Below are 25,852 nucleotides of genomic sequence, written 5' to 3'. Positions count from 1 at the left end.
CTGGTATATTTGGCGTAATTAATCAAATATCAAATCCAAGTACAATTGATCTACAAAACAACAACTTCCTATCTAAACTGTAGGAGGAGCTGTCCGTACAATAGGAGAACCCTTTTGGCAGCCGCCTGCCATTTTAACTTTTTCAATAATCAGATATTTCCTTCGGGAAACCAGGTAAAAACGGATTTACTGTTTCTGTACAACAAATCCATTCCTCAATAGTAATACATGATCAGTTACTTTGCGAGTTGCTTCCCTTCCTATTCTATGTTAGCTTTCTATACCTCTTCCCGATTTTTAGCTTTTGTGCTTTAATTGAAGAAATACTTTGTCCAAAACCTTAGTTCCATGGCATACAAACTTTATTGAATTAACCTCAACTCCCCTGCATTCCAACTTTCACCACTGAAACTCCCACACACATAGACAAATAATTCTAAGGTAATTCCACTTGTTGTGTGTGACACCCTCCTCTGACAGACAGACACACAGACAGAGGGTTCCTCGACACTGAGGCTCTATAGATGTCAGTGTTGGTCCTCTCTCATTAATTCCTCTGACAGACAGACACACAGACAGAGGGTTCCTCGACACTGAGGCTCTATACATGTCAGTGTTGGTCCTCTCTCACACCGTGACAGCTTTCATACAGTCGCCATAGTGACAGTGATGTCGCCATATCAATCAGAACTCGCTCTCCTCTAAGATTTTTATTACTAATTGATTGTATGTACTTGTAGGTCCCTTATTGTTCTTGAAAATAATAAGTTACCATTCTTCTTGTGTGTTCAAGGTTGTCAAATATTTACAGTGCAAAGTGGGATACATTGACCTTCCTTATCCGAATCTAGTTGGAGATGAAGAGATTAATATATCTGCTATTAATAGTATTCGAGAAAAATCTTGCAAAAGTAGGAGTCAAATCAATTTAATCTTATTTCACGATAAATATAATCAATATCAAAACTAATTTACAACTTCATTTAAGTTCATTGAAATTGAACCAGCTTTGAGAGTCACAATTCATGTCCATTTTACATCAAATTAGGAAACAGATGAAACAGGTGCTTGTTGACCGAGTCCCCTGGACCTGTCACACTAAAGCTAACTTCATTCATAAATCGGTTTATGTGTTTTGTTCATAAATATTCAAATGAAAATAAATTTTTATTCCCCAAATAATTTCAACCTAAAATGAAGAAGGGAAAAAAAATTAAAGATGTTAGTCTCCTGGAAGTTACTCATAGCTGTGTGTCATACAAAAGTCTTCATATAACGTTTATTTTATATCCTTACCGAAATAAACTAAAGCTATGAAAAAAGACAAATTATTTCGAGATTTTGTGTGTTTAGCAATAAATGTTGGACTCCTTTTCAAATTTTGATGAAAATAAAATAAACCTCATTAATTACAGAAAACATTCGGGTCAGGGGGAAGCAACTCTCGCCAGACCCCTCAGCAGTATATGTTGGAGTGAAAATGTCATGTAGTGAAAAGCGGTTTGTTTGTTGACATCGCCTCAGTCTGCCAGCTTTTCACATGGTAGTCCGACTACATCTAGATTGAGAGGCCGCCCAAGAAGACGTTAAGAAAATGTAATTATCTCTACAAATCGAGACCTCAGAGTGGAGTGTGTGCACGAATTATAACGGCATTTAAAGTTTTATTCAAAACGAACATCGGCAATTCTCATCGCAGTGGTAAATAAAAACAAAGCTGATCTCTATAGATATTAAATTATAACGTGATTAGTAGCTAACAATCCTGATGGCATCTGCCGTTCGGCGCTTCAGTGCAAGATTCCCCACGAAAGTATGTCTGCTTATCGCACTGTTGGCGGTCCCGCAACTTGGGTGGCCGAGCTTCTATGTGGTGAACGGTTGCTTAGCAACTAATGTAATGCCGCTGTTACAAGAGAATTCTTATTAGTGCTCCTCCAATCGTCTTAAAGATGTGGGTGATCTCGCGATGTCAATCAAAGGAAGGGGGCGGGGTCGATGCAAATCTTACTAGCAAGCAGTTCTATTCTAAGAATCATATGGAATGCACGGTGTTTTGATGTTTAAATGATACATAGTGAGTATAATGGACACCAAAGTGAAAATCAGTGACATCATCAAAGGACAATATAGTTATCGGACAGAATTCCGACCAAAAGTGATTTCCTTTTCAAATACCGGCTAAAATCTTGAAGGAATTCTGCACGTGGGTAAATTGTTTAAACTTCCACAAATGGCATCTCATTATACGTGATTTGATATACCAAATTCAAATGGAAAGACAATGAGATCAAGGAAGAAACCCGAGAGAGAGGTGGACGAGGATCTGGTGACCAGGACGAGCTGGGTCAACGCCGAGTTAGCCTACAAACATGTCAAGAAGGTAAGCCAGCAACCCTCTCCCTCCCCGACCCGCGTCCAGGGGAATCTCGGCCCCGCGGGGGCATCCACACACCTATATGGTCTCCATTCAGTCCATAAAATCAAAAATAGGGGACATTTTTCTTCATTTCGTTCAAAATATTTTGAATATCGGTAAATTATCATTCATAATAACAACTGACAATACACACGTGTTACGCTGGGTGCTCAAGTGAAACGTTAAAAATGTCGTGTGTTATGGCGTAAAAACGCCAAAAACTCACTAAAAGCAACAAATTTCAATGTGTCTTAGACCGATAATTACACAAATAGATTTGAATTAATACATTGTTTGATATATTTACAGGGAAAGGCGGACGGCAGTCCGAGTGCGCTGTGGTTAAGAATGCACATACAGCGCTACATGTTTAAAATCGGTGGCTTCATTCAAATACATTGTGGAAAAGTACTTTTTGTGGGAATTTTATTGTTATCTTTGTGCTGTATCGGATTAAAAACCACCAGCCTACAGACGGACGTGGAGAAGCTCTGGGTTGAAGGTATGTGAACATATTCATCGTTTTATACAGAACGGTAGCTCTCCGCCATTTTGGTGACCTAAATTCGGCTTTTCGGCTGTGTGTGGTCTAGTTAAGCTAGGTACAGACGGCAGAGATATTTTCAGATGTTTTCGCTTCACAAAGAAGATATACAGAGCCGAGGAATGGGTATGTCCGGCCGGATCCCGACTTAAATTTACCCGCCACGGTTTCTTATTTAATCTGGATGAAAAACAATCGATCGGGCATTAGAGAAACCCGCGCTATTCTAGCTCGACTGTAGATTACAGTATTGAAGTCTCAAAAAGACTTTCTCAATACAATTCTCTCAATGAACTGAATTTCTTTTTTAATAACTTTATCAAATACACAATATTTTTTACGGCCAAACGGAATGTAAATTCTCTTTAATTTATTTCTAAAGGATAAAGAATACTAATAAAATACAAAATCTGCCGCTTGTTGTTTTGTACATTGCATTCCTTGACCAAAGTAATAAAGTACACGCTGCTTGAAGACTTTGGAAATAGACACATAACACTTTGATTAATGGTACCGGGGGCCCGGGAACAAAGCGCAGGGACAACAGACCACACAAGATGTGTATTAAATGGCTGCTCAAACAGCGTGACCCGCCACGGCTCACTGACTACCAAAATGTGCACCGAAATCCTGTGTGTTGTCACAATCAAGCCAATGTAGCGATTAATTTAACCGAATCTTGGACGGGGGGCTTCATTTAGTTTATCCCCGAGTCTTTAGGAGGGGTATTTTCTGAGTTTTCCTGGCCGGAAGAAGGGAATTCTGCCTGGTTCGTTATACAGTCGCTGAGAACGGCCGTGAGAGGGGATGTGTATAGGATCGTGTTTTGGGGCGATTAGCACGCTGCGAGGGGACCTTTCCCCAAAGCCCAGGTGTGCTCCGCCACCAAAGAACAATCCACCATACACTGTAAACGAATTATGTTACAACAGACAAGACCCGGGGATTGTTCAAGTTCTTAACAAAATGAAAATTAACCATGTCAGAACGGTGTACAATATCACAAACCTGCAAGTTCAAAGCGGTCTATCATCAGATTATTAATATTAATTTCTTTTGTGTTATTTGAAAATATATTGTGATTGTAGAAACTAAGCTATAAACTTGTTATATAATTCAAATGAAAAATATATGTATATAAGTATGTATATTTTTTTATCGTTAGGCTTTGAAAGTTAATAAAATAAGTAAATACAAAGTTTTTAACCGAGTTTGATTTTAAATCTTATTTCATAGTTTGTTATTTGGATCTGTCCAATTTTTAAAAAATGCAAACTCTTAAATTCCAAGTTATTAAAAATAAAAAAAATTCCAATACTTATATTTTATGTCCAGGAGAATGTGTGGATTGGTGTTTGATACAATTCCGATGTATATTTTGTTTCTATATATATACCTACATCTTGCTCATATTATATTAGTCACATGACTGTGACTTATTTATTGACTTTAGTCAACAAATATCCAAGTACAGTGATACAGATTTTAAACAAAAACCATTGCAAACTCTTAAAACTTAAGTCATTTAAATGCATATATTTTAGTCTGTGAAGTTGGGGAAGTGTGGTTTGAGGTGATGGGATGGAGGGGTGGTTGGGGAGGGATTAGACTCCCCACGAGGAGGCAGGGTAAACAGAACACGGCTGCACCGGTCGCACTTACTCTGGTTGTCAGAGAAACTTGTAAGGCAGGGATTCAAGATAACAAAATTAAGAAGCGCCGGTGGAAATTGGGTCACAGGATCCTTCGGAGAAAAAAGTAAATTAACAGAGTTAAAAAGCAAGAGGTTTCCCCATTGACCAGAGCCATTGTTCGGGATGGTGTGTGCACACTCGCTCAGTTCTGAGGTCGTTTCGTCTTTGTGTGATCGGGGCCTGATCGGCCCGGCTTCTCCCCACACAAAGCCCCCATTGTCCCCCGCTACACTCACGGTTCTCAGGGCCGCTCAAACCTCTTTTCTTTTTTTCCACATTACATTACTGAACAATGAAATCTAAAAGAAGTTTAATCAATCCGGGACCACACGCATGCGGGAGTAGAGCTAGTCATTCATGGGAAGGAACCCAATCACAGGGCGCGCACGAATGTGTGACGACAGAGCGTCACGGGTCACTGAATCGCCAGTATTTCTACTACTCTGTCAATTCTATCTACATAATCGGCAAGTTGGACAAGAAAAAAATCCCATCAGCGGCCCAACAAAGGCTGGCTAACTACCCCCGACCGACCTGAGATAACGCGGGTAGAACGGCACCGAACGCTCCCTCCCTGATTATATGATGGATTCCCAGCTATGCACGAAAACAAGAATTTGAAAAACAAAGTTTACAAAAAAAATTATGAATAGAAAGAGAAATGGCGTAGCAGTATATTTGCAAGAGTAGTAAAACATAAAAAACCCGAAAGACAGGAAAACAATATACAATATAAATTATATCAACTGAAATTCATTTACGCTGCATCTTTAATATTCATTAACAATGAAAAAACTCTCACTTGATAATTCTGACAAGAACATAACAAATATTTTATGAATTAATTAAGACGAGAAAAACAAAACGTAAAGCCTTAACCCTTATGTTGTGAAGAAGGTGTAAGAATTTTTAAAGAAAGCACTAAACATTTATATACTATATTTCACAGGAAATTGCATACATTGTTTAAACAAAAGTCTTAATCTAAACCACGTAAACTACACATTGCTATTAAAATGGATAAACATGCTTTGCCAATGATATAAAAGAATAAACTGTTTAATTTACTTTAGGAGAGGCCCGGGCCCCGGGAATAAAGCGTCTCGCTGTGAAGTAAATGACAGTTCAGTAAACATCGCGTGTATCAATCATATATTGTTATAGATATGTAGCATGCAGCGTATATATATGATTAGGTGCAATAAGTAGTATGTTTGTCAATTAATATACTAGTATACAACCGCTACTCAGAAATGTGTATCATATTCATGTGCCTATGAATTATAACATATATCAATAATTTTAATTCAATAATATCAAACAACGCATGAATAAGACAATTGGAACGAGCAACATGTAACGTTCATGTATAACAATGTACCGAATATCACAAACACTTTTACATATATAATAACACTGCTATGAATAACAGTGTTATAACATTGCAAACATTAACGTTAATATAAGGCTACAATAAATAACAGTGAATAACATTGTAATGATTAACATCAATATAAGACCTAAGAAAATAACAGTGATATAACACTACAATGAATGACATTGCCCTGATTAACATAATTATAAGATTGTAATGAGTCCAATAAATAACACTGATACTATTTTCTATTGAATTACAGGAAATGCACTAATATTACTTCGCGATGAATACCAAGGAAAATACATCATTACGTATCAAATGAATAACCATGGAATGATATCACTGCAATGAATGTCACTCCACTTCAAATTCAAATGATTCATGTCATATTCTGTTATAATGCAAAAACCCTTTAACCACAATAAATAACATACAATAAGCATACTGGTATGTTTATGTTATTATAATGTTATTATCCATAAAGTGTAAGTTTACAATGTAATACAGTAAACGTATTACATTTGGCTGTGTATTCTTTTTGGCGTTTTTGGCGGAGAGCTAAATAAAGTACATCGCCCAATGCCATTTATACATGTATGAATAAGAATAGGCACAGATAGAAACAGTCTGATTAAAACCACCACCATTTTCATTACACGACGATTGTAAGGAGAAGGGGGGGGGGGAAGGGGGTGGGGGGGGGGGGTAATCGGAATGATTCAGAAATACGCTAATTTAAATCCACGCTATCTTGTTGAAAAAATAAATATGCGCCAAATGTAGTACACGTTAAATATGATACGTTTACATGTTACATTGCAAACTTACACTATGATAATAACATTACTTTGTATATTAATTACGCGGAACATACAATATATTGCAACTCAATGAACAACCTACAATGTAGCGATGTTTCAATTCAATGAATGATAATTACACAATGTACATAGATATCACGTGGCAAAGAAAGAAACACTATCTACATAATATATCAGATTGTAATGAGGGACCTACAGCGGAGTAATATTACACTGTAATAGATTACACATACTAATTACAGTAACTGGTGTAATATTACACACACTGTAATGGATTACACATACTAATTACAGTAACTGGTGTAATATTACACTGTAATGGATTACATATACTAATTACAGTAATTGGTGTACACTAAACCGACGTAAGATTGTAGATTTATACATTTAACGACCCGCTTCGAAGATGTATTTCAAAGTTATGATAAAGTTTTCACAGTCAACAGTGAAAACAAGTAAAAACATAACTAATGAATTACGCAAAGCCAACAAAGAGTCAAACGCATTATAAATGTCAGCTGGAAGACAGCGTCGCCGAGTGTAAAAACAGAATCAAAACGAATTAAACGCCGAGCAGATCGTCAGTCAACGTAAGAGGAATTCCTGATTTTTAAATCTTAAAATTTTGACATACAATTGATAATTCTGAGGGGGTTTAACACGCATAAATTTGAATGACAGCGTCAGACCTACCGCAGACCAGGGGTTCTTTACATACACAGCAGATCCTGCCTACTAGGTAGAGTGGGAACGGACGCCTAGGTGGTATAACCTTGTTATTAATGATCTGACAAGCCTGATCTAATGTCTGTAACCTCTCAATTCTGAATAAGTACTATAAACGATTCAATTTTGCATCACCAAAAGCCGCGTGACTTTAACTACTCTGGAGTTGAGAATAAAAACATATGTCCCTGTGTAAGATGCTGGTGTGATCGTGTGATGACAAATGTATATACCAACTCAGATTTTAATTTGAGATTTGAGAAATCTCGCAACACATGAGATGAGATGTTAGAGAACACCCGCGATTGATAATAACACCAAAATCAAATCACCATACAACAATTATCTGACTAAACACCAAAAGATCTAAAATAACATCAAAATTGAAAAAAGGGCAGATTGATTTTTCTGTAAATCATGTTATATAGTTTTAAGTTATTCATGAATGACAAAGAAAGAGAAAGGTATTTACTTGTATATATCTAGATTCGTCTCATTCCATCGATCTAGAAAGTACATGAATTACAGAACCATAGTTATAGGTTCTGTACTTTATCTCCTCGCTATGGTGTCATAAGGGCGTCATTAATGGATACTTTTTTTTGGTTGCAGAGGGGGGAAGACTAGAACAGGAGTTAGAGTACACCCGGACGACGGTGGGGGAGGGGCGGGGCACGACGAGTCAGCTGGTCATCCAGACCCCCAGGGCGGACTCCAACATCCTGACCGTGCCCTCTCTACAGTTCCATCTACAGACCCTGCTCAAAGTGGTGGACATCTCGGTCGACATGTTTGACGTGTAAGTGCGTGCACGTTCGTGCATATACTAGTATGTGGCACGCGCGTGCATATATACGTGTGTTTTTCCTCTGACTTCATTCATGGTTTTGTATGTTATAAGCTTATAAGCCCCGGGGTCTAGAACAACTGTTGACTTGTAAATCGTGTTTCTGTTACAGAACCTGGAAATTCCACGACCTCTGCTATCTCCCGGAGTTTCCCAAAACGGAGGGAAGTTTCATAGACAACGTAAGACTCTCCATCCGCCTTACAGTTCCAATGTCTTTCCAGATATACTTAACCAAATAAAATTTACAGAAATTTTGATTCTCAAGAATCTAAACTTTTGTAACGAACACCGATCTATCTAGAAACATTTTCTAAGTCAACTTTAACACTGGCATTTGGTTCTGTCTGTTTAGATCATCGAGAGACTGCTACCCTGTGTCATCATTACTCCCTTGGACTGTTTCTGGGACGGCGCTAAGTTGCTCGGACCTGACCATTCTGTCCACATAGATTTGTGAGTCTCTACAACTCCTTCTTCTTGTGAAGTTTTGAATTTAGAGCTGTGTTATTTATAGAGTTTTACGGTTTTCAACCTTTGTCTTACAGTGGTCTCCCCATAAAATGGACCAGCCTGGACCCACTAGGATTCGTACAGGCGTACCGAGCTAAGTACCCCACCTACTCCGACGCCGCCCTTATTGAGGAGGTCATGAACAAGGTAAGATCATCCATCGACTTGTACTTAATACAAACACAGATAAAGTTTTTAACAAGAACCCTTGTTTCCTTTTACTGTCAAAAGTATAACTAAACCTTACTTGATCATTTTCAGTCCGGGATTTCCCGTGGGTACCTTGATAAACCTTGCCTGGACCCGTACGACCCCGAGTGTCCAAGATCTGCTCCTAATAAAGCAGAGAGATCTGTAAGTAGTAATACTGAATACTTATTATAGTATCAAACTAAACGAAACTTAAAGCTTACAATCAGCTCGCATTGGTATATCAATAAGATTTAATTTCTCTGATAATGGTATAACAATTTTTTCAGGTCCCGGATGTCGGAGCTACGATGACCGGGGGCTGTTCCGGGATCTCCACAAAGTACATGCATTGGGACGAGGATCTGATTGTTGGGGGCGTGAGAAAGAACAGAACGGGACATATTGTTCGGTGAGTTCAATAAAGTGTGTAGAATTCTGATCTACATTGTCATCATCCACATTGTTGCAGCGAATGTAAAACGATGAATCTGTTGTTGTAGGGGTGAAGCTCTTCAGTCTATCGTACAATTAATGGCCGAGAAAGAACTGTACCAGTACTGGTCTGAGAGCTACAAGACTCACAGCATTGGATGGTCGGTGGAGAAAGCAAAGGCAGTACTGGAGGCATGGCAGCGGAAGTTCACACAGGTCGTCAATAACGCACAAAACGGAACGAATGGAAATGAAATTTACGGGTTTTCGTCTGTATCTCTGGCAGACATTATGAAAGAATTTTCTAGTCTCAGTCCTACGAGGGTAGCGTTAGGATATGTTCTGATGGTAAGCAACAATACTGTACACGATTTTACACATTTCAAATCGAATCAAACCCCCCAACGGAACCAAATGAATCATTGGGCGTTTGTGACTTTCAGGTATTTTACGCGTGCATCTCTCTACTGAGGTGGAATAATGGCGTCCAGTCCCAGAGCGGTGTGGGCGTGGCAGGTGTTCTGTTGGTCGCGTTGTCGGTGGCAGCAGGACTCGGAATCTGCGCAGTGCTGGGAATCAGTTTCAATGCCGCTACTACACAAGTAAGGAGGAAAATCCAACATAAATTTTGAATTGGTTAGCGTATTTTGTACTAACTGAACGTGAAAATATTCCGAATTCATGAGGTGATAATGCAGGGTTTTAAAAATATTCAAATATAATTCATATATCCTCATGTTAAATTTGAAGTAAGTCACATTGCAAATGAAGAGGCTGTATGATACAATTTTTAAAGATCTGTAGTTCTGTGCAATGGCCACCTTGAATAGGAAGCAATGTATAAGTTGCTCTATATAATAATTACAGTTTAGTTTACACGAAAAGAGTGATTCGCCTCAAAAGCTTTCGGAATCCCCCGTAAGTGGCCATAATCAAATCGGCATTATATCCATCATATTTGATCTCCTCCGAACGGTTTACATTGAGATAGAGAGGGTTTGATTTGACGAGGAGAACAGTTTAGCCATAAAATGAAAGCAGAATGTCGAGGCGGTTTGGGCCACCCAAAATAATGTAAACAAGGGGAACTGTAATGTATTAAATTTCTCACGTGTTTATATTTTCTTCAACTGCAGGAAATACCAGTGGCATAAACAGTCGAACGGTTATAGCGCATTGAAGGCACATAAAGGAATGTCAATTCTTCTTTCAGATCATTCCTTTCTTGGCGCTGGGTCTGGGAGTGGACGATATCTTTTTAATGGCGCACACCTACGGAGAGAATTCGGCCAACAAGCACATAGATTTCAACGTAAGGCTTCCCTATATCTAGTTAAAAAACACAATACATTTCTCTTGAAAAAAAAAAACCCTGAACGCATTAAGTCCGCTGTACGTACATGTCACTTAGATGTGTACGTAGGACGCATGCCCTGGCCAGACACTTGAGCAGGTCATCAATGTCTCCACCTCTTGTTTTTTAAGGACCAGACGGCCGAGTGCTTGAAGAGGACAGGTGTGTCGGTGTTTCTGACATCCGTGACAAACATCCTGGCCTTTCTGTCCGCGTCCATCATCCCCATCCCGGCACTTAGAGCTTTCTCACTTCAGGTACAATTAACACAGCCCCGGACCAATCAATTAACACAGCCCCGGACCGACGTGATCGATCCGTCTCATTTTGTCCTACAGATAAACAACTCGGCCTATGCCAATTTTTCTTGTTTTTTGTTTTGTAGGCTTCCATTCTCATCTTTTTCAATTTGTTCAGCGTCCTTTTGATTTATCCAGCCATATGTAGTATAGACTTATACAGGAAAGATGATAAAAGGATAGATATTTTCTGCTGTTTTCAAAGGTTTGGACTGTCTTATTACATGATAAACTTCTGTTCATATCAACATACCAAATTATCCATATTCATATACCATGTCAATCTGAAACTCAATTTTATTATGCTTCGCAGCTTTGCTGAAGCCAAAGACACTGTGATTGAACTCCAGCCGCCCAAACAGAACGATCTTTATGATCTTAAAGAACCAAGCCCACCCCCTAGTTACAACGATTCCCTCCCCCCGAGTTACAGCTCTGTGGTCAAACACAACACGGTGGCCCGCTCGCTGGAGGAGGGGGGTACCGCCACAACCCTTGCCACGCCCTCTGTCATTGACCTCCCGTCGTCGGAGGGGATCTTCTCGTGTCGCTCGCGCTCTCTAGCGGCTGGTAAGGGTCCATGCAGTGCATCCGTATTGAAATGTATCTCTGTTGCTAATTCTGACATGAATTAACTCTGTTGCTGATTCTGACATGAATTAACTCTGTTGCTGATTCTGACATGAATCTACTCTGTATATTGTCAGTGTGTCCTTCCACTACATCTTCTAGACAGTGCCTGACGCCGGCGCACGAGAACATATCGTGTGCCCAGCGGTTTGTGCGCTACCAAAGACATATACTTAACTCAAATCTGGACTCTTTTGCCAGAAATGTGTATGGGCCTTTCATCAAAAAGGCTTATGTAAAAGTAAGTAATTTTTTTTCAGTTACAAAATTAATGGTCCGTTACCAATAATAATTTTTAGCTGTAAACACATAACGACGTGATCACAGGCTAGACAGGTGTACTGACTACCTTTGTTCTGTCTTTACAGGTATTCTCTATTGTTGGATTTATTGTTTTATTGTGTGTGAGTGTTTATGGAATTGTACATGTGAAGAACGGTCTAGACTTGACAGAAATTGTGCCAAAACACACCCCGGAGTACCAGTTCCTGACCGCTCAGTCTAAGTACTTCGGCTTCTTTAACATTTACCTGGTCACCAAGAGTGGAGTGGACTACCCCAACAACCAGAGGCTGTTAACTCAGTACCACCGGTCTTTCCAATCTGTGGACAAAATCATCAAACGGGAGGATGGGTCACTCCCCAATTTTTGGTTGGATCTCTTCCGACAGTGGCTACAAGGTAGAAATCTTAGGCCCTTTTGATTGCTAGGTTGACATTAATTCTATGCGACATAAAAGTATCATTGCATGTTATGGCGCTCAAATTAAAACTTGACATACTAGTAATTCTATTTCAGTTTATCAATAGATTTTTTTGTCATGTGTCCCACAAAAAATTTAGAACGTTCATTAGCAATGATTTAGTTAACATTTGTTCAGATAAAGTAAAACATGGCGGTCAGTGGAGCTCTTCGAACGCCGCTTTTACCTGCGTAGTTTTTCTACAACCCTGTGAGGTTGTGTTCGCTTCTCTGTGTAAAACATCAGCCGGTACAAAGCTAAACACGACAGCAGAGGGAACTTTCATTTCCTTTTCGTCTTCAGTTTAACAATCTGTTAATGTAAATTTGGATGTTGTTGTATTAAACAGACCTCCAGAGATCCTTTGACGCAGAGTACGCGGAGGGGCGGGTCACTCAGCAAGACTGGCGGCCCAACGCCTCGGACAGCGCCATCCTCGCCTACAAGCTGCTGATACAGACAGGGGACGTGGACAACCCCATAGACAAGAGTCGAGTAAGAGAGAAAGAAAGATAAAGGACGAGAAAGATGGAGAGAAAGAGATGTCAAAAAGGATAAAAAATAGAATCTCAAGTCAGAGCGAGAGAATAACAGAGAGAAAGAGAGATATGTCAAACGGATTAAAAAAGGAAAATCTCAGAAGCCAGAGAGAGAGAGAGAGAGAGAGAGAGAGAGAGAGAGAGAGAGAGAGAGAGAGAGAGAGATTTCGGTTGAATTCGAGCGATGAGATAATAGACGCTTTTTTATCTTTCTTGTTATTGCACATTTGTTCCTTTGCTTTGTAGATCCCCAGTACCAGACTGGTGGATTCAGAGGGGATAATTTCTCCAGATGCGTTTTATAATTACCTGACGGCCTGGGTATCCAACGACGCCATGGCGTATGCCTCGTCACAAGCCAACTTTCACCCAGAACCCAAAATCTGGCTGCACGATGCTTTAGATCGTGATTTTAAAGGTAAAAACTAAGGAAGCGAACTTTAAACAATTAAGTCGTCGGTGAAATTCAGTCACGTAGTTTTACGGAAATCAGGCTCATTTCATAAGAACGTTGAATCTTTTTCTATAGTACCCAAAGCCCAGCCGCTAACCTACACACAGCTGGCGTTCTATCTGAGTGACCAGACTTCCACAGAGGTCATTCTGGACACTATCAAGGTAACATGACCTCTAACACTAACTTATGTCCAGATGCAATTAAAATGTCCTCAAAAATGTCGAGAGACAGCTAGATCTCTATGAAACATTCATTTCTGTTTGAATTCTTGTCTTTTGATATTTGGTATGTTAAAGATGAATATCTTACGAAGTTTAGATAACAAATATTTTTAAGAATTAAAAATAAGTAATTTTGCACTTCTTAATGATCACGCCATCTCCGAGAAATATACATATTCCTATTGAACTGTGCGATGTCTTCGATAGAAACCTGACATGGGTGCGTTTGATTGCAGGCAATCCGTGAGATCTGCGACACTTACACGGACCGGGGTCTGCCTAATTACCCCAGCGGGGTCCCGTTCACGTTCTGGGAGCAGTACATCAACCTGCGCTTCTACCTGGGTATGGCCGTCCTCTGTATTCTATTGGTCACCTTCGTGGTCCTCACCCTGGTGCTGCTCAACCCCTGGCTCGCCACCGTGATTGTAAGTCTACTTATATCTACCTGATTACATGCACCTTCTTATATCTACTGCTTATGTTTATCTTAAGGAGGTTGAATGGTGAATTAAGTCCTCAAATCTGTCCTAAAATATAAAACACATCTATAGTGTTTCTGGTGGTAAACTATATATTAGTAAAGACGCAAACCAAATATTTTAGAATCCAAGTTTCACTATTACCTTATATTAAGAGCTCTTCGTCATAAGGAGATTAATAAAGTCTAAAAATGCCTGTATCAGTATTCCATGCCAAAAGAAATGTTAGCGACATAACGGCATTCCTAATCATTCTGAGGTTTAGATAAATATGTTTATATATTCTGTGTGGTCTTTAGTAAAAGTGCTTCTAACTAAACTGAAAATATGAATCTGATTTTCGATAGTTTAAGCCCGATGACTTCATTCCGACCTTTTGTTTTCCCTGAGGCTTGACATTTTAAGTTCTGAAAGGTTGTTGTATTTAGTTTGTAACTAATTATATATTTCTTAAAGTTCTGGATTTGACTATCATTATGATAGAATTTTTTTTATATTTGAATTTGTCGATTTTTATGTCGTTGATTTCATTATGCCGCTATTTTCTATGTTCTGTTGGTAAATATTTTGACGATATTTATTTGACTATGTCGTTTTTGTACGTTTTCTATGTCGTTGATTTGATTATGTCGTTTTTCTACGTTTTCTATGTCGTTGATTTGACAATGTCGCTATTTTCTATGTTCTGTAGGTAGATATATTGACTACTAGTATATTGATTTGACTATGTCGTTTTTCACGATATCTATGTCGTTGATATGACTATGTCGTTGATTTGACTATGTCGTTGATTTGACTATGTCGTTATTTTCTACGTTCTGTAGGTAGTCGTACTGACTATGATGGTCGTGGAGCTGTTCGGGTTTATGGGTCTGTCCGACATCCGTCTGAGCGCCGTCCCGGCAGTCATTCTGATCGTCAGTGTGGGGATAGGGGTGGAGTTCACAGTCCACATAGCCGTGGTAAGTCCGGATCACGTGTCTTCGCACAAAAATCTTAGTAATAATCTTAAAACTTAAAAGCATAATAAAACTACGCGATTAATAAAACATGTTTACGGTAAATCTGCCCCAATTTTGCGTTTAGATGAATGATAATTTAAAATTTAAGTGTTCAATTTGATTTCACTTTCCTATACTTGCACATCATTTTCCCGAGAACACTTAATCAGACGTCCATTGCCCTGGTTTGTAATTGAGTAAGCCCTGTTATTTGACCGTTAACTACTGGTCGTTTCTGTGATACAGGGCTTTTTGACGTCCATTGGATCCAGAAACAAGAGAATGACCATGTCCCTGGACCACATGTTTGCCCCGGTCGTTCACGGAGCTATATCCACCCTCCTGGGTATCGTCATGCTGGCGGGGGCCGAGTTCCAGTTCGTGGTCAAGTAAGTATAATCAAGTTTTAATACATATTTAAGTCATAGTTCAAGTTCGGTATCAAGATAATTATGAGTATTCATACATGTGTATGTCATAGTTCATGTTCGGCATCAAGTAAGTTATGAGTATTCATACATATTACATATTTAAGTCAAAGTTCAAATTCATCAGTCTCTTTACGTGATAAGACCTCGAAATTTTCGACAATCAAAGGATTGTTTTACATTGATGAAGAATTTCTGCTCACAATCGTCTGGCCAAGTTTTCATTAAATCAGCTCACAGAATCGCTGGTCTTACGAAGCAGCAGATTCCATCAAGTACCCGGATTCTTTTCTTAACGCTTAGACCAATTAATGGTTGAAAATGCAGTCTAAATCGCGTGACAAAGCAAAAATCCCGATCACTATCAACATTTAAAGAGAAAAAGAAAAGCTGTAAAATGGGTGGGGTGGGATCAAATTGAGTTCTCCCAAATCGATTCCTCGTTGATAAAGCCTGGCTTTTTTCTCACTGTCTACAAGAACAAATTATGTTATACTTTCGCAATATAAAAAGGAAAAGATTCCAGAAGAATATATACAATAGAGAAAGACCGCTGTTTTGTAATTTGATACGAGTGATCTGCTTTTCTGGGCTAACTACATGGTCGGCGGGTTATACCTGGGGCACACCGAGGATCTACCGCCACTAAAACATAAAAAAAATATCAGGGAATTGAGTACAATTAACAACGATGACACAGGTATAAAGAAAATACCATATAGACTAAAAAACGGGGATATACTTTTTATATACGAGATTGATATTGATGGAAGCCATTAAAGTCACGTGGGTCGCTGAAAGGTAAGTGACGTTGATGATTGGACCACCCATCCAGGCCAATTACTGACCGAAGGCACGCTACATAAGACTGTGCTAATCCCACCAATAAACAATCCCCCGGTCTTTGCCGTGGCCCCTCTCTCCGTGCAATCGTCCTGATCATTTTTCACGCGGCGAGAAGCTTCCCCCTCTCGAGAGCCTCTTATCTCCATCAGGGCCACACGCGCAGCTACTACCGTATTTCCAATTACGTCTTCATTAAAGCGGAAATCAAGCACATAAATAAAATGGAAATTGGCTTTACAGAATGTAGTAAAAGTGGGCGATTTGGACGAAGAACCTTTACCAAACGCACAAACCAACACATAAAACTCATGCCATCAAATAGATTCAAGGGGGATACTGCGGAGCGGATCTCCAATAAAATTCCACTTAATCAACCTTTTATTGTCCAGTGGCGGATCCCATGTAAAGATTTTGGCCAATAAAGTTCTGCGTTCCGCTTATTTTTCTCAATATCGCCAGTAGCCGGGTGGTCTCCTCAATAGAATTGTTTACACCAAGCTTACTGACGCAATGAGATCGGCTGCTCCGTGTAAGACGCGCCCCCTGCTCGAGTTATGAATGAACTTCATTATCCAATGCACATTTAAATCAACTGCTGATAAGCACAATGGGTGGTCGGCGTTTTAAATCTTCTATTGATTATCATGTCTTTACAGAGCAAAGAATGCTTAACATCGTGTTGATTTTTCTCCTCAGAGAAAGTACAGAACTCTTTTCAGCAGAATAATGGTTCCCATAATGCCTCGAACCTTTGCTTTATGACGCGCGAAATTTAAAAGCAATAAACTCCCAACGACATAATTAAGGGTGCTTATCAAGATGTTAAATTAGGAAACAACAGATGTAGACCGTGTATGCCGAATAATTTTTAACATGATAACTATGTGAGCAGTTTTAAATATAGGCACATGTACACGTGAGATCTAAAGCTTAATGTTCACTCTGTTGTAGGTACTTCTTTAACGTTCTGTCCGCCCTGATCGTCATCGGTCTGTTGAACGGACTTCTTCTGCTGCCCATCCTTCTGTCGCTGTTTGGACCCAAAGCTGAGGTACGTATCACACATGTGATGAATCAAAATAAAGTAACCAATGACATCATAATTTAATCTCCATTAATATCCAACAAAGTTGTAAAACGCGAAGATTTATAATTTCTTAGCCACTCCAAAAAGAAAACTATAGAGTTGATTTTAGTTCAAAACTACCGTGTTTACAGTATGACAGTATAATATAATGATACTTGAACAAGATGTCCATTCCTTCCATTGTTAATGAAGCATAAAGTTGAGACAAATTGTTAGGCTTAAGTTAATTTTTACATAAGTCCTATGTTGATTCTGTCTACAGATCAGACCTAAGAATGACGAGGACAGACTCCCGACTCCGTCACCAGAGCCCTCCCCCAAACCCGTTAAAAAGAAATCGTCTTCTGTATCCCGATCCCGAGGAAGTGGGCGCCATTTCTACCCTCGGATTCCCTCGGACGTTTCCCTTACCACCATCACAGAGGAGCCCAGTCAGTACTCCTCGCATGAGATCGTGGTGGAACCGGAAGTGGTCGTGGAGACCACCACTGTTCCGACCAATCCCGGTTCGATTTCGAGTAGTGACGATGAGAGTCGGGGGGAGAGGCCGCCACCGTCCATGTCGTCTGCTCCTCAAACTCATCACATAACAAGGGTCAAAGCCACCGCCACAGTCAAAGTGGAAGTCCACACACCTATTCCAGGTAATTGTATAATCCATTTATGTCATAATTTACTTAAGTTTCTTTTAATTCTTTTTCTGATAATCAAAAGGTGTCTATTACAGAAAAGTTCAGTAATTATTTTGTCTCTTTTCAAGGTGCTGTGGAGAGTATAAATCACGATCATGTTTACAAAAGTAAAAGGCGGAAGAACAGGGACCCAGAAGCTCCGGAGTCGGACTCTGGGAGTAAATCATAGCAGGTGAAACTTTTGTTCCATTCAGCCTATTGAAATTGATTTTACGTGAATATCTAAATTTCAAAAGTTCTTATCCTGTGTTTTCTCTTACAGAAGGCCAGTTACCCTGGTGACCTTACAAACAGTATTTCCAGTCGTTAACGACAACAGTATTCATGTAGTGTTCTACTATTGGTTGTGATGAAGTCACGTGACTCCAGTGTTGAACAACGTCAGCGTCAAACGTTACGTGTGTTCGGACGGTTTATCTACAATGTGCTACAAAAACGTTCAGACTTTGAATACGTGGTGTTTTAATTTTTCATTTGAACTACTCATTTACGGGTATTTTTCATGGACTTCTTATGGATGAGAGTGAATGTGGCGTGAGATTGCGGACTTCAGCAGAGTATGGGAGGAGTGACTGTATTTATTAGTGTTTCAAGTGAAATGAGTGCACCTGTTTAGTGATTCGTGATCAGCTTCCGGCCATATACTGGAGGAATTCCGGTCCTATGTCGAATGTTGTTAATTGTTACATATCAGGCTGGATGGTGAACATATCAATGTGGTTTTTTTCGTGTATATGCGTTAGTGTATACTGTTTGTGATATAAGCTTGTTAAACCAAAGAAATGTTAGAAAGCATTACCTCGCCCCGAACGTTCAAATTATAACGTATATGTATATGCAAATGCATTAGATTGTAGAAATATCTCAGGTTTATTTATCATTGACAAAAAGCGTGAGGACTCGATCTAAAGCCAGTAAAAATGTAATTAATTTTAATTTTAATATATTTTGTACCATGTTGGAACATTTGTGTTGCTGTTGTTTCCATGACAATATATAGCGATGGATTTGGTGAAATCCTTAATTATCCAGCATTAATTATTTGTCAAAGGCGTGTCGCTCCCCTCCCCGGGGGGTCACGGCGCCCTCGGCTGACCCCATCCTAGTTAGTTGGCATTTACTAAGCACATGTGACATACCTCAGTAGAAGGGTGGGGTCAGCCGTTCACCTGTGATAGGCCGCGTTTGTTGGCATTAGCCGTTAATAGGTCGACTTCTTCACTTATAAGTCAATAAAATTCATGTCTTTCTTATTCTCTTCTTCTGTTTTTATTTTCTGCTTTTTGTCTTATTTTCAAGAAAATGAGAAGTGTAGAATGATATATATTTACAGCATAGTCAGTGGCTTATCAAAAAAGGTTTTGAATTATGGGGAGCAAAGTGGACCGAAAACCCTTGGCTAGCGAAGATGGAAATTCCCTTACACAGAGAAAATAAAAAGAAGGTGTTGCAGTTCCTATGCTAATTTTCCCTAAAGGAGTTGCAGATAAAATAGAAAAATCAAAGTTACAGAATTTGATGTAAAAAATTTTCCGTGCAATGTTGTACATAAAGCAGTGTAGAATTTTATTTGGGTTGTTTGTACTAACTTATTTAAGACCATGAAATAAATTTAAAAATGGTTACACAGACAAATATGGCAGAATTCACGCTATATAAAAGGGGAATCCTCATCATTGTGAAAAAATGCCTCCTTGAAACAAAACTAATTTAACCTTAACGTTTAGATTAAGACAATTTATTGAAATCTGCCATTTCTGATTTTTGTTTCAAAGAGGCATAATTTTAATAAATCCGACTTTTGGAAAATATCATTAATACCTTTGAAGTCTAAAAACGACGTATTAAATTTTCCATCCTTAATTCATGTTTAGATTAGTCGAGTGGTAACGCAGTTGGTATAGACTAATGCCGTGTCTTATATTTTTGACTGGGTTCGAATCCCTAAAAAGTTGGAATTTTTTTTTAAATTTTATTTCTTTTAATCGCATGGAAAGGTAATGTATAGAGATAATCTAAGAATGTCAGAATAAAGTTATTCAAACTCTTATATTTTTTTTAACATTACTGTGTGAAATCCCCGTTTAAAACTTGAAAACCATTTTCTTCTGAACAAGAGATTTTAAAGCAATGTACTTGGTATGCACCAATTTAGAAAGTAGATTTTCCACCCTTTTTATGAAATAACGGGTATGCTGATTTCAAAGATACATGTACAGGTTGTTAACAGCAAACAAAATCATTTTAGAAAGTTTGAATGGGTGATGAAGCAATAGGTTACTGAAAATATGTACGTAAAAAAATGTACTTTTTTACTATATAGAAACATATGGTTATTATAATTACAACTCTGACGGATTTGAAGAGCCAAAATAAGATTTATTCATGTATCTCAAGAATGATATTTTAAACACGCTGGACAGTAGATATCAAATTGAGATATGTTAACATTCGAATACAGAAAACATGTATGTGGTTATCTTTCTAACTGTATTTGGTAGCTGCCGTGTTCGATAGAAACGCGCGTAAAATGTTTGTTTTGCCTCCGTACGGAACATACCCGCTATGTAAATATAGTCGTCTACGTAATGTGTCTATATTTAGATGTGGCTCTCAAGCGATACGAATATTTAAAGGTCCTCTCTACGTTAGGGAATAGTCCCACTGTTTTGCAACACCTTCTTTCTATAGTTTATTTGATGACTAGAAGCGCCCCCACGCCGGTTAAGGTAAGACAACTCAGCAGAATCTTCGGTCCTGAAGTTGCAAGGAAGGAATGACTGTAAACTGACAAATATTTTGAGATCTCTAGTTTATTGCCTGATAATTAGGCTCCCTACAAAACTCCAATATTCTTTTTTCTTATTTAACCATGTAAATCGTTTTGGGGTTTCACCAGCTGTACGGTGGTCTGGGTGAAAATGCAGCAATGTTTTCTTTTCCTAAAATAGTTAGCTAACAACTTATCACAAAGGGTTTCAGCGTTAACTACGAATCTGTAAGCCAAGAGTTTGAGTAGCGCCGGGGCTTACACTATGTTTACCTTTCTAAAAATTTGTAAAACGTATTTTTGGTAAAGTTTGAATTTGAAAATTCTAAATCGGTGAAAATTTATCCACTTAAGGAGGCTTGATGGTCAACAAACTAACCATTAGATCTAACTAAGATGTTAAGATATGATTTTTTATATATAAAATATCATTTACTAAAAAGAATATCCATGAATTTTGACTTAGAAATTTGGGTATTTTCTTATATTTTTATAGAGAGCTCTTCTTCTAATGGAGATCAATTCAGTCTAAAATTGGCCACGACGATGGAGCCCTCTTAAACGTGGGTAAAAGGAATCTCATACCACCTTAATTGCAAAGTTCGCTACATGAACACGGTAAAAATAGGGAGCGTATATTAGTTATACTCAGTTGATGTAAATATCCATTAATTATGGTGGCATATCTCTGCCCCTTGTGTGCAAGTTATTTTTCTATTAATTATGTCGACATGCAGGATAAAGATGTTGACATGCAAGATAATTATGTCAACATGCAACATAACTATGTTGACATGCAAGAAAACTGCAATCAAATTAGAGTTATGAAAAATCTCAAATATCGCCAACATGTGACATCCAAGATGCTAGATACGCTACCTATTGGTGTCAACATGCAGCTTATTTATGTTAACATGCAACTTCTTTAGGTCGACATACAACTTATTTATGTCGACATGCAATTTAGTTATGTTAACATGCAAGATAAATATGTCAACATGCAGCTTATTTATGTTAACATGCAACTTCTTTATGTCGACATACAACTTATTTATGTCGACATGCAACTTAGTTATGTTAACATGCAAGATAAATAAGTTGCATGTTGACATAAAAAGGTAGCATCTAGCATCTTGGATGTCACAGATAGGCGATATTTGAGGTTTTTTGAGATTTTGTATAATTCTTAGCTGATTGCAATTTTCTTGCATGTCAACATAGTTATGTTGCATGTTGACTTAATTATCTTGCATGTCAACATATTTATCTTGCATGTCGACATATTTGATAGAAAAAATAACTTGCACACAAGGGGCAGAGATATGCCACCATAATTAATGAATTAATGAACTCGTAAATCACCAGCAGAGGATAAACGTTACTGTAGGTCAAAGTGATTATGCTTGGAAACAAAATTATCAAAGAAAAAAAAAGAAAAGAAAAGAAAGACCCCCCCCCAAAAAAAAAACAAAAAAAAAAAAACAACAAAAAACAACGTTTAATCATAAAAGGTAAATAACAAGATATGTATTTTTCCTAATCCATCATCTACACAGCATCAATTAGAGAACTCTAGGGGTGTATTCGTTTGCTACCTCCAGAACTGGTCCCGAATATCTCCAGCATGCAGATCTCCATTATCTACCTGCTATTTGGAAAGTAGACAATGTAGATCTACCGAAGATCTCCACACTGCAAACGAGCAAATTAGGATTTCTCTTGCAGTTCTTCAATCTACGAAACACTAGCATCCTCTCCCTGACTTTCTGTGGCCCACTTTGTCCCCCTCCCCCTTTATATAACATTCTGTTGCTGTAGACAAGGGTTTACATGTACACGACTGGATATGCTATCTATTATAGCAGACTATACATGTACTCAATACAATATTCATTCGGTATTTGATGAGTGTTAATTTAGACCTAAGATATACATGTACATAACAAGGTGTACATGAACTTATGTCCACCGGTATTACACGGTGTGCACGTCTAGTATATACAATGTCTAGCATGCAGAGATACATGTATATATAGTATGTCTTATACATACCGTTAGTCTTATTCATAAGACCTGCTATATATATTACCTGTACGGTAGTGAGTACAGCGATATACGTACACATAATTGTACTCGATTGAGGGCTTCAGGTCAAATTTAAAGAGGAATAACTCTACACAAATTCAATGTATATGCAGAGTTACTCCTCTGGAGAGCGAAGAAGAGAGCACATGACAATCGTGGCATGTGAGAAGTGGGGTGGGGGACCCTCCCCGCTGGAAAATTCAGATTTCTTAACTTTTTATAAAGTTAAACTATCTGAGAATGCCTCTGCCCCCCCCCCCTTCCCCCTCCCCTTGGAGACAATTTCTGCATCCGCGCATGGAGGGTAAAAGGTATGGCACCCTTAGTTCAAAATGAGCTAAACGTAGTTTCACAGAAAACTAACCTTGTCGGTTGTAAACTGATTAGTAACATAACGGCGTTAATCTCTAGACCAGCTTGTCCACCCATGTTTCAATAGATTAGATGATTTAGTTTCACGATTTGTGAAACTGTGATTAACAACTCTTGAATATATGCATAGTTAACAAATGTAAATTATATATATTAGCTGTATACAGATGTTAATCTATATTTATCAGTAAAATCTATTGTTAACGTTTATTATCAGACAGATAAAACTGAAATTGACTTTCCTAAAATACAGTATTGTATAAAAAGTTTAAAACGGTTACATAAACAGTTTGACAGCTATATTATCTGTAGTTTACTGTTTACGGGTCTAAAAGATATTGGGGATACATCTGACGGATTTGGTTTGGAAGGCTCCAAGTTTTCTGTCAATTACTAGAGAGGTTTTCCAGCTCCACGGATGTTGCTGTGGCGGTTCCTGTTAGGAGAATGAGTGTTTTTAATACATCACTGGGTAATGAATCGTCCCCAGGCAGGGAAATCATCTGGTCATATTGAGGCACCGTTTCAATTTTTAAGGCATTTTTTGGTATCAAAAATTAATTTTTAATGTTTGATGTATCAAAAATTAATTTTTGATGTCAAGAATTCGAATTCTTCATAAGAATTAATATTGGTATAAAAAAGTTCTTCATATAACAAAATAGTTCTTGATGTAGAAGATTCTATTTTTTATATCATGAAATCATTATTTTTGATATCAGAAATGTACAAATGTAAAGTCTACAAGTTTGTGGAATTTTGACATGACCATATATGGAAACAGTGACGTCACTGATAGAAAAAGGCTAGCTGCAGGTAAAGGCATGCCGTAATCGCTGGAATAGGGACGGAGTAAATAAAAAAATATTATGTAGGCCTATAATCATATTATCTCTGGATAATAACATTTCTTAGACAGTATCATTTTTCGGAAAATTAAATTATGAGATTGGTATACATTTTATCAAGAGAATGTTTAAAAGATGCGAGTGAAGAATTCGAACGGCTTCAGATATTTTCTAAGAACTGAAAAAAATTACATATAATGACTTTGTTTAAATACACGTGTATTAAGATATATACGCATTTTTATTAGAGTACATGCAACAAATTGTTAAAGTATAGGCCTCGGCTGAATTAAAGAAATATCTCCGAAAGCATCCTTATCGCTACCACAAGTTGGGAAAAGACCCCCCCCCCCCCACCCCCTGCGAAATATTACACGGGGTCGACCAGCTGAGTTGCAAAGTTATCTATAAGAAAAACAAACTATTTAAGACATTGGTTTTGAGATTGTGATTAATATGAGACATAAGAAGCGACACCTTCTTTAATCAAAGTACTGAAGTACTGACGGTAGTTGATTTTATCGATAATTATATATTTTAAAATCAACGATATGTATTTTTTTATAATATGAATTCTCCTACAGTAAATTCGTGAAAATCCAATATCAATCATGCTGTGTAATATTCAAAGAATTAGTCCATCAAACTGCGTATCAGTAATCGAAATAGTAATGAGAAATTGTATGGATCCAAGCAAAATTGAACTCTAGTCTCGTTTAACCAGACTCTCAGCTGTTTCCGTTAATCTCCGACAAGCAAGAGAGACTCTCTGCTTGTCGGAGATTTACGGAGACAGCCGAGCGTCTGGTTGAACGAGACTATATTGAACTCTGGCGTAGGAATACATAAAATGTACGACTTCAAAAAATATCTAAATTGTTCGTACCATTTAAAATCTGACAATTTACAAGGTATCTATAAATTAGTTTCCTTGAAAAACAATGCTTAAGAACTCATTGATTAGAACTAAATGTTGTCAGCGGTGTTGATTTGTGCTTAGGTCCAAACACTAGCTGTTTCACTTTCGGTTTTCTTGAGTAACTGCGTAGGAGAGTTGATTAAAATCAACCCCCCCCCCCCCAAAAAAAAAAAAATTCCAAAGATAAGGTTAACTGTAGTGAAATTAAAATGTGTATAAATTATTTTAAGAAATGTTTCTTTGCATTGTCGGCAATACATAGTGAATAAAGCCTATCATGCAGGTAAAAATTGGCATTTTTTATTTCAAGCAATTATTACGGGATATGAGCATGACGTCCTGAATGTCGGTTCAATACAGACTCACTTTGTGAAGTTGGTTGATAAAAATTTTCTGGAGAGCTATTTATATACAGCTTTACAGCCACTTGTGAACTAGCTGCAGGTCTGAAGCTCCCAGTCTGAAAAAATTCGGGAGCTACAGTGCCTCCCATAGTAAAACCTTCAATTTACG

General features: G+C 38.1%; 1 protein-coding gene across 1 annotated transcript; it reads left to right on the top strand.

The window, feature by feature from the left end:
• The first annotated feature begins 1,981 nt into the window (after positions 1-1,981).
• Positions 1,982-19,598, top strand: LOC105326154 (protein patched homolog 1). Its single transcript, XM_011426021.4, has 26 exons — positions 1,982-2,383; positions 2,729-2,921; positions 8,195-8,381; positions 8,542-8,611; positions 8,785-8,885; positions 8,978-9,089; positions 9,204-9,296; positions 9,422-9,543; positions 9,635-9,914; positions 10,010-10,168; positions 10,780-10,878; positions 11,052-11,177; positions 11,306-11,424; positions 11,533-11,789; positions 11,927-12,090; positions 12,218-12,530; positions 12,942-13,087; positions 13,378-13,549; positions 13,661-13,749; positions 14,046-14,237; positions 15,116-15,253; positions 15,539-15,681; positions 17,518-17,617; positions 17,916-18,297; positions 18,414-18,517; positions 18,608-19,598. The coding sequence occupies exons 1-25, from the start codon at positions 2,285-2,287 to the stop codon at positions 18,512-18,514; spliced, it is 3,957 nt and encodes a 1,318-aa protein (XP_011424323.3). The 5' UTR covers positions 1,982-2,284; the 3' UTR covers positions 18,515-18,517; positions 18,608-19,598.
• The last annotated feature ends 6,254 nt before the right edge of the window (positions 19,599-25,852 follow it).

Source organism: Magallana gigas, chromosome 7 (assembly GCF_963853765.1).
Source record: "Magallana gigas chromosome 7, xbMagGiga1.1, whole genome shotgun sequence".
In the NCBI taxonomy this organism is placed as follows: Eukaryota; Metazoa; Mollusca; class Bivalvia; order Ostreida; family Ostreidae; genus Magallana; species Magallana gigas.
Note: the sequence above shows the minus strand (reverse complement) of the source record. Positions and strands in the feature narration are given on the sequence as shown.

Excerpts from the sequence above, each read along its gene's own strand:
- LOC105326154 (XM_011426021.4), top strand. The coding sequence starts at position 2,285 with ATGAGATCAAGGAAGAAACCCGAGAGAGAGGTGGACGAGGATCTGGTG. Across the intron at positions 9,090-9,203 it reads TTGAGGAGGTCATGAACAAG|TCCGGGATTTCCCGTGGGTA; the intron begins GTAAGATCATCC and ends GATCATTTTCAG. Across the intron at positions 13,750-14,045 it reads TCATTCTGGACACTATCAAG|GCAATCCGTGAGATCTGCGA; the intron begins GTAACATGACCT and ends GTTTGATTGCAG.